Genomic DNA, 13,417 nt, shown 5'->3' on the forward strand with positions numbered 1-13,417 from the left:
GTGCGCAGTGGCTGCTTTGATGAGCGCAGTGGCTGCGTTTGATGGGCGCAGTGGCTGCGTTTGATGGGCTCAGTGGCTGTGTTTGATGGGCACAGTGGCTGCGTTTGATGGGCACAGTGGCTGCGTTTGATGGCACAGTGGCTGTATTTGATGGCGCTGTGGCTGCATTTGATGGGTACAGTGGCTGCATTTGATGGACACAGTGGCTGCGTTTGATGGCACAGTGGCTGCGTTTGATGGGCTCAGTGGCTGCATTTGATGGGCACAGTGGCTGCGTTTGATGGCACAGTGGCTGCGTTTGATGGGCACAGTGGCTGGATTTGATGGGCACAGTGGCTGCGTTTGATGGCACAGTGGCTGCATTTGATGGCGCTGTGGCTGCATTTGATGGGCACAGTGGCTGCATTTGATGGGACAGTGGCTGCGTTTGATAGCACAGTGGCTGCGTTTGATGGCACAGTGGCTGCGTTTAATGGCACAGTGGCTAAATTTGATGGGTACAGTGGCTGCGTTTGATGGCACAGTGGCTGCGTTTAATGGCACAGTGGCTGAATTTGATGGGTACAGTGGCTGCGTTTGATGGCACAGTGGCTGCATTTGATGGGCACAGCGGCTGCGTTTGATGGGCACAGTGGCTGCGTTTGATGGCACAGTGGCTGCATTTGATGGTGCTGTGGCTGCATTTGATGGGTACAGTGGCTGCATTTGATGGGCACAGTTGCTGCATTTGATGGGCACAGTGGCTGCGTTTGATGGCACAGTGGCTGCGTTTGATGGGCACAGTGGCTGGATTTCATGGGCACAGTGGCTGCGTTTGATGGCACAGTGGCTGCATTTGAAGGCGCTGTGGCTGCATTTGATGGGTACAGTGGCTGCGTTTGATGGGCACAGTGGCTGCGTTTGATGGCACAGTGGCTGCGTTTGATGGCACAGTGGCTGCATTTGATGGCGCAGTGGCTGCATTTGATGGCGCAGTGGCTGCATTTGATGGCGCAGTGGCTGCATTTGATGGGTGCAGTGGCTGCATTTGATGGGAGCAGTTCCTGCGTTTGATGGGCACAGTGGCTGCGTTTGATGGCACAGTGGCTGCGTTTGATGGGCACAGTGGCTGCGTTTGATGGGCGCTGTGGCTGCTTTGATGAGCGCAGTGGCTGCGTTTGATGGGCGCAGTGGCTGCGTTTGATGGGCACAGTGGCTGCGTTTGATGGGCACAGTGGCTGCGTTTGATGGCACAGTGGCTGATTTTGATGGCGCTGTGGCTGCATTTGATGGGTACAGTGGCTGCGTTTGATGGGCACAGTGGCTGCGTTTGATGGCACAGTGGCTGCGTTTGATGGGCACAGTGGCTGCGTTTGATGGGCACAGTGGCTGCGTTTGATGGCACAGTGGCTGATTTTGATGGCGCTGTGGCTGCATTTGATGGGTACAGTGGCTGCGTTTGATGGGCACAGTGGCTGCGTTTGATGGCACAGTGGCTGCGTTTGATGGCACAGTGGCTGCGTTTGATGGGCACAGTGGCTGCGTTTGATGGCACAGTGGCTGGATTTGATGGGTACAGTGGCTGCGTTTGATAGCACAGTGGCTACAATTGATGTTTTTTTTTTCAGTTTGTTTGCGCCCCCCAAACATTTTGAGCACCAGCCGCCACTGTCCATACCCATTCAGAAACCACATAACCTAAGGTAGGGGTTCATATACTTTTAGCAATCTAGAGGCGTGGCAGTTGAGAAGTTATCCAAGCATCAGGACCAAACTTTATTAAAAGTAGTCAGACAACCTCTAGTGCGGCATGTGTCTTAATAAAAGGACAAAACAGAATTGATCAACTGACCAAGGAGTGAGAAGACTTCTTCCAATGAAGATTGATAGATTTCTGGGTGCGTAAAAAAGTAGGAGGCTTAAAATAATTCCCATTGCTAGCCTAGGGGCTAGTTCTTCGACCAGGCCAAGCAGACAAAACCCAATTTTGGGCAAATTAACTTTTATTTTTTATTTTTTTCCTGTGCAGTGAAGTCTTTGATATCCAAAGCCGAGGTTTCTTCGAACCTTGGTCTACAGTTGAGGATATCCAATCCTTTAGGCATAATACATCACTTTGCAACTTTTAAACCCATGTTGACATTTGTGCAGTGAAAATGACTTAATATTATTGCTCTTTTCCAGACGCAATAAAACATTTTGGCATATGGGTGTCTCGGGGATAAATTAGGACCGCAGGCAGCTGCCGGATTAACTGCATGAGTTTGGAGATGGATAATGAAATGAATAGACTGGGGAACTTAGACACTGTGATGAGACAAGCAGCTCAGGACCTCCCTGGTCCAGTAAACTGTTAAACCCCCAAAACACCAGCAGACTTTCAGTTGGCCTTTGGTAGACCTGCTCTAATGTTCCTAATGCTTGGAGGTCTTAGATGTATCTCCTAATTAACCTGTGCTATTATCTGTAAACTCAAAGCAGGTGCAACATTTTTTCTTTTCTTTTTGTACAGTCATTTTTATTGGATATTTTGCAATCTGACGTGCCCTAGGGCAGTGTGGTGTAATAGTAGAAATATGTTGCTATGTAATAAACTTTTGGGGGGGAACCTCACCCTGTTTTTTTTTTTGCATGGGGTCCCCTTAACATTTATACCAGACCTGAAGGGCCTGCTATGAATTATGATAGGGAACCTTGTGATACCCACTGCTGCCACCAAAGGTGACGGACTCTGGACTCCAGTGGTGGCTGGTGCGCAAACAAACTGAAAAAAAAAACATCAATTGCAGCATCACTGTGCCCATCAATAGCCGCCAATTTGCCCCATCAAATGCTGCCAGTTTTCCCCATCATACGCCGCCAGTTTGCCCCATCAAATTGCCACCACTTTGCCCCTCAAATGCCGCCAGTTTGCCCCATCAAATGCTGCCAGTTTTCCCCATCAAATTCTGACAGTTTGCCCCATTAAATGCTGCCAGTTTGCCCCATCGAACGCCGCCAGTTTGCCCCATCAAATAGCCACCATTTTGCCCCTCAAATGCCGCCAGTTTTCCCCATCAAACGCTGACCGTTTGCCCCATCAAATGCTGCCAGTTTTCCCCATCATATTCTGACAGTTTGCCCCATTAAATGCTGCCAGTTTGCCCCATCGAACGCTGGAACACGAGACCAGTTGATCTGGCTAAGTTACCCCAAGAACTAGGCAGTACCAATTTTGGAGTAAACCAGAATAATAATGGTTTATTTGAACAAGTACACAGGCTTTTATACACTTGAGAGGGACATTCTACCCTTCTGATCAGATTACCCTAAGAGCCGGTTCACACAGGGGCGACCTGTCTGGCGACTCATCTGCCTGACAAGTCACAGTCCGCTCTATTCAATAGAACCGTTGTAATAGGAGTGACGCAAGACGCTCCGACTTAGAAAAAAGTTCCTGTACGACTTTGGGGGCGACTCGGGGTGACTTGCTTTGACTTCAATACAGAAGTTATTTTTACAAGTTGCCTCTCAAGTCCTCTTGAGATCGCCTTGCCGAGTCACCCCCAAAGTCGTGCCGCCTGTGTGTGAACCTGGTCTAACAATACAACTGCACACATCTACTATAAACATGATGCTAAGCAACCACCTGGATGACTCAGGCCGCGTACACACGACCGGTCAAAACCGATGAAAACGGACTGAAGTTCAGTTTCATCGGTGCAAACCGTCCATGTGTACGGCCCATCGGTCTGTTGTCCTTCGGACAAAAATTTGAGAACTTGCTTTAAAATCAAACAGATGGACGGCTGACCGATAGGTTAGTACACAAAAGCATCGGTTCAAAACCCGCGCATGCTCAGAATCAAGTCGACGCATGCTTGGAAGCATTGAACTTCGTTTTTTTCAGCACGTCGTTGTGTTTTACGTCACCGCGTTCTGACCCGATCGGTTTTTGAACTGATGGTGTGTACGCACATCAGACCATCAGGCCACTTCAGCGGTGAACCGATGAAAACGGTCCGTCGGACCATTCTCATCGGATGGACCGGTCGTGTGTACACGCTTCAGAGGTCTGACCTTCCAGGTCTCCTATCTCACAAAACTACAATACACATTATCATAAGTATAAACACAGAACGCCTGATCAGAGTGTAGGGGGGTATCTGGGGTGTGTGATCTGATGGGGTATCAAAGTGTGATCAGTGTGGAGGGATCTGGAGGTGTGATCAGAGTGTAGGGGGGTATCTGGGGTGTGTGATCAGTGTAGGGGGGTATCTGGGGTGTGTGATCAGTGTAGGGGGGTATCTGGAGGTGTGATCAGAGTGAAAGCAAATGAATAGACATGAGAAAATATATTGCTTCCCTTTCGGATGGAGTCCTTAAAATAAATAATGCGGCTGAAAACACATATTACCATGCGGTTGTTAAACTGTATATAAGCTCTAAACCTATATTTCGGTATTAGTTTGGCATCATGAATTTTGTTTTTGTAAATCTGTTAAACGAAGCTCAGCTCAGGATTCACAATGTTACCATATTTTTTTTGAACACTGTTTATAAACATTGTGTATGTGAAAGTACTAAAGCGCAAACCATAAACAATGCGGAAGCTAGTCAGTAGCTGCCAACATAAGAAGGTGTTCACACACTAAAATAAGTAAAATAAGGTAGAAGAATGTGGCGCTACCGCAGATGGTGGAAACATCCGCGGGCAAACCATTTAAAAGCACCGCGGATGGTGGAAACACTGGGATGAATTGGGTGCCACCACTGTATGCACATGCACTTTTTTTCAATGAACTGTTGTTTTTGAACCGACATCAATTGTCACTTTTTGGGCACATATTGGACTGCTTACTTGCACATTTTTTGAAATTTTTCTTTGCACTTTATGTCATTTTTGTACAGTGAATGAGGACTCATTCCTAGTATCATTTTATTGTTTGTTTTATTTTTACAAAGTGTGTCTTTTGGAATTACTGCACTTTAGTGATCATGGATTAGATTTACTATATAAGTAAGCGCCACATTCTTCTACCATTTTTTTTGTGTTTATAAACATTGTTACTTTATATCTCTCTATGTTCCACCTGATCAATGTTTATAAACATTGTTATTTTGTATCTCTTGTCTGAACAATTTTTTCAAACAATGTTACTCTGTATCTCTCTGTCTCCCGTCTGATCAATGTTTATAAACAATGTTACTTTGTATCCCATCTGAATAATGTTTATAAACAATGTTACTTTGTATCTCTCTATCTCCTGTCTGATCAATGTTTATAAACGATGTTACATTTATTTTGCTAGCTCTGCCCAGGTTCACACTGCTCCAACATGAAAGTTGCGCGACTTCCGATCCGACTTTGCCCTGCAACTTCGATTTAATGTGACTTTTTACACTCTATGGCATTGAAGTCGTATCGAGGTTGGAACAAAGTAGTGAAGGAACCTTTGGAGCGACTTGTTTTGGATCAGTTAAAAGGAGTTCCACCCAAAAGTGGAAGCTCCGCTTATCTGTCTCCTCCCCCCTCCGGTGCCACATTTGGCACTTTTCGGGGGGGGGCGGTACTTGTTTTTGACAGGTACCCTGTCTCCACTTCCATCAGACCTCCCCGCAGCGAGATATGTCAGAAGTCTGGCCCCCCTCCTACTCCCCCTCTGCCAGGCCAATTATAAAGCGCAGCGCGCTTTGCACATGCGCAGTAGGTAGTGAATGGTGGCAGCAGCACCCAAGAGCCGATGGAAACATTGGCTGGGGTGCTGTCATGGCTGGATTCCAGGACATGTATGTGTAGCTGCTGACTTTACATTTTTTCGTGGGGGGGGGGGGGCTGGAACACCGCTTTGATGCCTCGTACACATGGGAAAACTGCGATGAGAGCTTTTGGCCGGGATCCCGGCCGTGTGTATGCTTCCTCGCAGTTTTTCAGACAGGAAAACTGCCAAAAAAAAAAAAGAAAACTAGCTCTCTGTTTTCCCGCCGGGTTTCCCGACTGACTTTTCCCCCTCGGAAATCTCGAGCGTGTGTACGAAGCATAAGACAGCTCTCATTGGGAAACATTTAATTTGGCAGGTCATGCGACTTGTGCTCTCTCAAGTCGGGGGCACATGTCGCATCAGCGTGAACCGGGCCTCTGTCTGAGCAATGTTTATAAATCCTGTTGTGACAGGCGGTCTCTTTTTTGACAGTAGAGGCTTCTAAAGCTGCTATATTTATACAGCAACTCCCAGCTGTCATTTTGACAGGTGGGAATTGACAGCAATTACAAGGGGGGAAAGGGACCAGTGGCAGTGGGGCAGAAAGACGGGAGAGTAATACACCTGTCATTTTTACTTCATACAGTTATTTTGGGGCATGTGTAGCATGACCAGTGCCCACAACTGGTTGAGAAAACTGTATACTGTAAGACCTGATGCCAATAATACTGAAACATAGATTTGGGTTTTACATACACAACAATGCTTGTGTTGTTGAGCACCTCTCCTGATGGCCACAGGGCCATGGCAGATAAATGGTTATACAGCGGCGATCGGAGCGTCAGGCGGTGAGAGTAATCATAAGTCAGTGCTGTGGAGGATTTCTGAATTTGGTGAGGTAAGGATATGTCTCTTGGGGCGGCTCATCATAGATGGGCCCATGGTTATTTGTGCAGATGGTAAACCATTGTTTATTACACTAAACCTGTTGTGAGTAAAGAACAGGGCTATCATTCCTCACCTCCTTTCAAAAATGCTAATTCCCTGGCTTTCCTGCGAAACCTCTGCATTCTGTTCTTTCTGAGTTACTGTTGGAAGGCAACGTAATTTAATATCATATTTCTGGAATTTCACTTCCTGGTTGGTACAGGCGGATGGCCCCAAGTTGTAAGGTAACAAGTTACATTCAAAACTTTGTAGCATATCAGAATCTGCCTAGCAAAAGGCCTGGCTCCGGGCTGACTGGTGTTCAAGCAAGCTTCAAAGAGAGCCATGGCTGCCAGGATGATTGATGACAAAGATCAAAAGATCAACAGGAACTTTAGAGATGATACATGGACAATGCTGCCCCTAGAGGCCAGTACGGCAGGACAGACAGAAATATAGTATATTAAAAGCACTATCTCTTTGCAGTATCTTATTGGACAGGAGGCAAGTGGGGGGTGGTTACGAATGGGTGTGAATGAATGTGTAAAAAGTACACACACACAAGAAATGTTGCCTTTTGGCCTGCTTCTGTGAGCCTCATGGCTCTGGCTCTTTTGTCATCCTGAGCCCAGCTGACCCAACAATATCTTGAGGAAAGCATTGTGATAAGTATCGTTTATGTTCTTTTGTCATATAATCTGTATAATTCTATATAATATGTCCATACTAGCATATTCCTATTTTCTTGGGAAATAAATGAAATGTTGTTTTACTAAGCAGTCTGTTTGTTTTCATAGCTAAACTTATATTATTGTACTACCGACAATAACCTTATCAGAGTATTAATAGACTAGCTATTTCTAGGTATAGACAAATTAATACATATATGCAATAAATAGAGGGAATCCATAACCACCTTTGGAATAGTCGTTTTGTACCATTTGCCTCAGTCACTGGCCAGACAAGCCTGCAGATCAGGAAAGACAGAGTATAGTCAGGAGTCTGTCTCTGCATGCTAGTTCTTGGTCAGTGATGGGTATTGAAGCCAGAGCTTCAGTATGACATCCAGGTAAAGAGCATTTTTAGATGCAAGCTCAGCAATGGCATGCTCTATTTTTATCTGATGACATATTTCTAAGGTTTTAAAAAGTTTTACATTGTTACTCAAGAAAATTGTAACTGAGATTGTGAAAATTGAATGGTAGAAATATTGTAGTGCTTTAAATGCGTGATATATATTCTGTGTTTTTATATATTGTGACAGTACAACATTCTGTCATGGTGTGAGCACAGTTACGTGGCACCCAGGGTTGGAGACTTCATCCCTCCCAAGGCTCTACAAAGCCTTCGGGCTCCAGGACCCAGACCAAGACTTACTAGTCCCAGAGGACATTGAACAACCAGTTTCTTCTGCACCAAACCTGCATCATGGAGCTCTTCAACCAGTATGGATGAAGCCTCTGAGCTCCAGAACCCATCCCATAATCTACTAATCCCAGATGACACTGAGCAACCAGTTTCTTCCACACCATACCTGCATCATGGAGCCCCTCAACCAATATGGATGAAGTCTCTGAGCTCCAGGATCCATAACAGGATCTACTAATCCCAGGTGACACTGAGCAACCAGTTTCTTCCACACCATACCTGCATCATGGAGCCCCTCAACCAGTATGGATGAGGTCTCTGAGCTCCAGAACTCATCCCATAATCTACTAATCCCGGATGACACTGAGCAACCAGTTTCTTCCACACCAAACCTGCATCATGGAGCCCCTCAACCAGTATGGATAAAGTCTCTGAACTCCAGGACCCATACTGGGACTTTTAAATCTTAGAGGACACTGAACAGACAGTTTCTTCTGTACCAAACATACAACCCGGAGCCCCTCAACCTGTATGAATGAAGCCTCTGAGCTCCAGTACCCAACCCATAATCTACTAATCCCAGATGACACTGAGCAACCAGTTTCTTCCGCACCAAACCTGAATCATGGAGCTCCTCAATCAGTATGGATGAAGACTCTGAGCTCCAGAACCCATCCCATAATCTACTAATCCCAGATGACACTGAGCAACCGGTTTCTTCCACACCATACCTGCACCATGGAGCCCCTCAGCCATTATGGATGAAGTCTCTAAGCTCCAGGATCCATAACAGGATCTACTAATCCCAGGTGACACTGAGCAACCAGTTTCTTCCACACCATACCTGCATCATGGAGCCCCTCAACCAGTATGGATGAGGTCTCTGAGCTCCAGAACCCATCCCATAATCTACTAATCCCAGGTGACACTGAGCAACCAGTTTCGTCTGTACCAAACATGCAACCTGGAGCCCCCTTAACCTGTATAAATGAGAACCCTGAGTGCCTCTTCACCTTTCTTACACTGTGACAGGGTGATGTACTATCACTTAATAAATATATATACAACTTTATAGCTGGAGTTGAGCAAATCAATAATGGAGTTTATCACAAAGCACCTGTCTGAGATAAAAGCTGCCAGTCTCACCCCCAGGTTGCATAGAAATTTCCCCCACAATGACTTTGGAGGGGCTAAAAGTCTATATAGGCCTAACAATTTCAAAGTTTTAAGGAAAAATTACAGTTTTGCACGGTGGGTCACATGGTCAATGCCAAGGCATCTATCAAAGGGTGACAAAAGCCAGACAGAAAAACCTAGGCCAGTGATGGCGAACCTTGGCACCCCAGATGTTTTGGAACTACATTTCCCATAATGCTCATGCACTCTGCAGTGTAGTTGAGCATCATGGGAAAAGTTGTTCCAAAACATCTGGGGTGCCAAGGGTCACCATCACCATCACTGCCCTAGGCCAATCATTAGACATGTGCAATTCGTTTAGTTCCGAATTCGTTTTTTAACAAATTTTGACAAATTTGTTAATTCTGACATTTCCGAATTTTTTCATTTCCAAATTTTCGGATTTCCGAAATTACGAATTTCGGAAATTTCGGAAATTTTGAAATTTCGGAAATTTTGAAATTTCGGAAATTTCGAAATTCGGAATTTCGGAAATTTGAAAATTCTGAATTTACGAAATTTGGAATCTCGGAATTTCGGAAATTTTTAAATTCCAAATTTCAGAAATTCAAAAATTTCGGAAATTCGGAAGTTGGAAAATAAGAAATTTGAAAATCGAAAATTCTTAAATTCAGAATTCGGAAATTCGAAAATTCAGAATTCGAAAATTGGAAATTTTTCTAATTTCAGAATTTTCGAATTTCCAAATTCCGAATTCCCGATTTTTCGAATTTCTGAATTTCGAATTTCCAGATTTTCAAGTTTCCGAATACCGAATTTCCGGATTCTGAATTTCCTGAATTTACGAAAAAAGCTAAAAAACGAATAAAACGAAAATAAGCTAATTTTTCGGCAGTGCACATGTCTACCAATCATCAGTCCCTTTCAGTGGCAGAGATCAAGTAAACCCGGGGCACCGGTCATATGACTCCCACCATGATCCATTTTTAGTATTTTATCCTTTTTTTATTGGGCTGACTCGATTACAGGTGCAGCACAGTCACCTTGTACATATATCTCCACTCTTAAATAATCATGAATGTAATTTAGTGATTTATTGTTACAATGTATTAAGGCTTTGTTCTTCCGGTGTACTGTGTATGAATACGATTTAGTGATTGTTACAATGTATGGAAGGTTTGCTCTTCCCCAGCTATGGCGTATTGTGAATGAATTTGTTGTCTGTTCCTCTCTGGATGAAGTCTGTCTCTTCTAACCTAACCTTCTTCTCTCTGTTGGTTTGTCTTGTAGACGCCGGCAACTCCAGGTGATGCCTTTATGAAATACCCCACCCAGCTTCACCCCGCCATTGCCCCCATGTTCGGAACCCTCTCTTACAACCCAGTCGCTCTACCATCAGGTGAAAAAAAGTCCTTGTTCCTTGTGGAAAGACACCATTAAATCGCACACACACACAACATAGGCGCATTCATCTTCTCGCCACCGCTGCGGGGGTCTTCTAGTAATATCCCTCGAAGCAGCATGGTGGTGGCGGTAAGGGGGAGGGGGAGGGGACTTGATAAACACCAGCATACAGTAATTATTGGGTATTTCAGGAATGGATTTCAGCATGACTCTGGGGGACATCATATATATATATCATGTAGACATGTGCAATTCTTTTTGTTCCCAATTTGCTTTTTTTAGCAAATTTCAAGAAATTCATTTATTTGTAAACACCTGAAATAACGAAAACCCATTTATGTAATTTTCCCAAATATTCGGAAATTTGAAAATTTGTAAATTTATAGATTTGTAAACTCAAAAAAATTGTAAATTTGTAAATTCGGAAATTTGTAAATTCGAAAAATTTGTAAATTTGTAAATTCAGAAATTTGTAAATGCGAAAAATTTGTAAATTCGTAAATTTGTAAATTAGAAAAATTCGTAAATTTGTAAATTCGTAAATTTGTCAATTCAAAAAATATGTCAATTAGTAAATTCAGAAATTTGTAAATTCGAAAAATTAGTAAATTTGTAAATTCAGAAATTTGTAAATTCGAAAAATTAGTAAATTTGTAAATTCAGAAATTTGTAAATTCGAAAAATTTGTAAATTCGAAAAATTTGTAAATTCGAAAAATTTGTAAATGTGTAAATTCGAAAAAATTGTAAGTTTAAAAAATTTGTAAATTTGAAAAATTTGTAAATCCGGAAATTTGTAAATGTGAAAATCTGGAAATTCGTAAATTAGAAATTTAAAAAATGTGTAAATTCGGAAATTTGTAAATTCTAAAATCCGAGACCCCGAAAATTTTAAAATCGGAATTTTTTAATTTTCCCAAATATTTGGAAAATTTAAAATTCGTAAATTAGTAGATTTGTAAACTCAAAACAAATTGTAAATTTGTAAATTCGTAAATTTGTAAATTCTAAAAATTCGTAAATTTGTAAATTTGTCAATTCAAAAAATTTGTGAATTTGTAAGTTCAGAAATTAGTAAATTCGAAAAATTTGTAAATGTGTAAATTCAGAAATTTGTAAATTCGAAAAAATTGTAAATATGTCAATTCGTAGATTTGTAAAATTGAAAAATTTGTAAATTTGTAAATTCGTAAATTTGTCAATTCAAAAAATATGTAAATTAGTAAATTCAGAAATTTGTAAATTCGAAAAATTTGTAAATTTGTAAATTCAGAAATTTGTAAATTCGAAAAATTTGTAAATTTGTAAATTTGAAAAATTTGTAAATTTGAGAAATTTGTAAATTCGGAAATTTGTAAATTCGAAAATCCGAGATCCTGAAAATTTTAAAATCTGAAATAATAACTATTAAATTATAGGTATTGGAATTTCCTTTCAAATTTGGCTGTTAGTGAACGGAACAAATACGAAGTATCCGAAAGAACGAATGCCGCATCTAAACGAATGGAACGTAATGAATTAATAATAATAATTAACAATGATAATAATAAAAACGTTTTATTATTATTTGTTATTCATTTGTTTCGTTCCATTTGTTTAGATAGTGCCTCTTTCTAATATCATCTATTCTGATCTCTATACTATTTGATGAACGTATGTGCTAGCGGGTGCGAAGGATTTTATATTTCTGTTAAAGCTGAACTGCAGGCACAAAGTAAATACAGCTCTGGAATTATTAGGGAATTGAAATTCAGATGGAATCTCTTGGGAAGTATCTCACCAAAAATGAAATTGTTGTTGCAGGGAATGCTCAAAATCAGACCTGTATCTTAGTGCAGACTTCTGGGGAAAATCAGTGAGCCAATCCCACAAGCAGGAAATGACATTTCTGGGGGGCGGGGTTCTGTATACCATCTGCAGATTGAAAAGATAAAGTAATTAATACCATTCATTTACAATTTGACTTGTGTAGTAATTGTATATGCTATATCAGTGGCCCCCAAACTGTGGCCCCCGGGGGCCAGATGTGACCTTTTGCTTGCTTTTATCTGGCCCTTGGGGCACCATTTTATCCACTGATACCAACAATGGAGCAAACCCCCCCCCACTGAGACCAAAAATGGGGCATAATCCCCCCCCCCCCCCACAGACCAATGAAGGGGTACAATTCCTGCCAATTACACCAACAATTGGGCAAAATGACACCATGACACCAACGATGGGGCAAAACTCCTCCCACTAACACCAACAATGGGGCACAATCCAGCCTACTGACATCAACAAAAGAGTACAATTCCTCCCAATGACACCAATGATGGGATACAATTTCTTCCACTGACACCAACAAATGGGTCAAATGACACCAACAATAGGGAACATTTCCTCCCACTGACACTAACAACGGGGCACAATTCCTCCTAATGACACCAATGATGGGATACAATTGCTTCCACTGACACCAACGATGGGGCATTCTTTATTCCCACTGACGTCAGGACCTTTATTACGCCTAATGGCCAAAGTCTGGCGGCTGCCCCCCCCCCCCCCCCCCTAAACCCTAAAGTCCAAGGTACAGTATACTGGCCCCCTGTTTAGGAGGTTTGCAGACCCCTGTGCTATATTAATTTATTTTATTTGCCATTTTTTTCCCCATGAAAGTGGAGTTACCTTTTAAAAACATGACACCCTCTTTCAGGAAGACACCAGAAGAGCGGTAATGGGTTTCCTCTCCTCATCGTTACATTGTAACTCCCGATTGTTTGCAGCTATAATTAGAGCCAGTGGAGGAGACATGACATATAAGACACAACACTAGATCAGGCCTCGGGGGGGTTCTGAGGATGAACACGTTACCAGGGAATAAGGAAAATCCATCGATAACCTTTGAGCAGACGCTTTAGGATCGATCCGCCCCGCCGGTGG

General features: G+C 42.6%; 1 protein-coding gene across 11 annotated transcripts in view; it reads left to right on the forward strand.

Moving 5' to 3' along the window:
* DAB1 (DAB adaptor protein 1) overlaps positions 1 to 13,417 on the forward strand; it is an 815,805-nt gene that overhangs the window by 772,180 nt on the left and 30,208 nt on the right. For 10 of the 11 annotated variants that reach the window (XM_040360839.1, XM_040360848.1, XM_040360840.1 and 7 more), the window contains one exon: positions 10,383 to 10,491. In XM_040360839.1, coding sequence (XP_040216773.1) covers positions 10,383 to 10,491 — 109 coding nt within the window. The remainder of the gene's footprint in view (positions 1 to 10,382; positions 10,492 to 13,417) is intronic. The other variant, XM_040360844.1, reaches the window with a different exon arrangement.

Source organism: Rana temporaria, chromosome 7, assembly GCF_905171775.1.
Source record: "Rana temporaria chromosome 7, aRanTem1.1, whole genome shotgun sequence".
Lineage (NCBI taxonomy): Eukaryota > Metazoa > Chordata > Amphibia > Anura > Ranidae > Rana > Rana temporaria.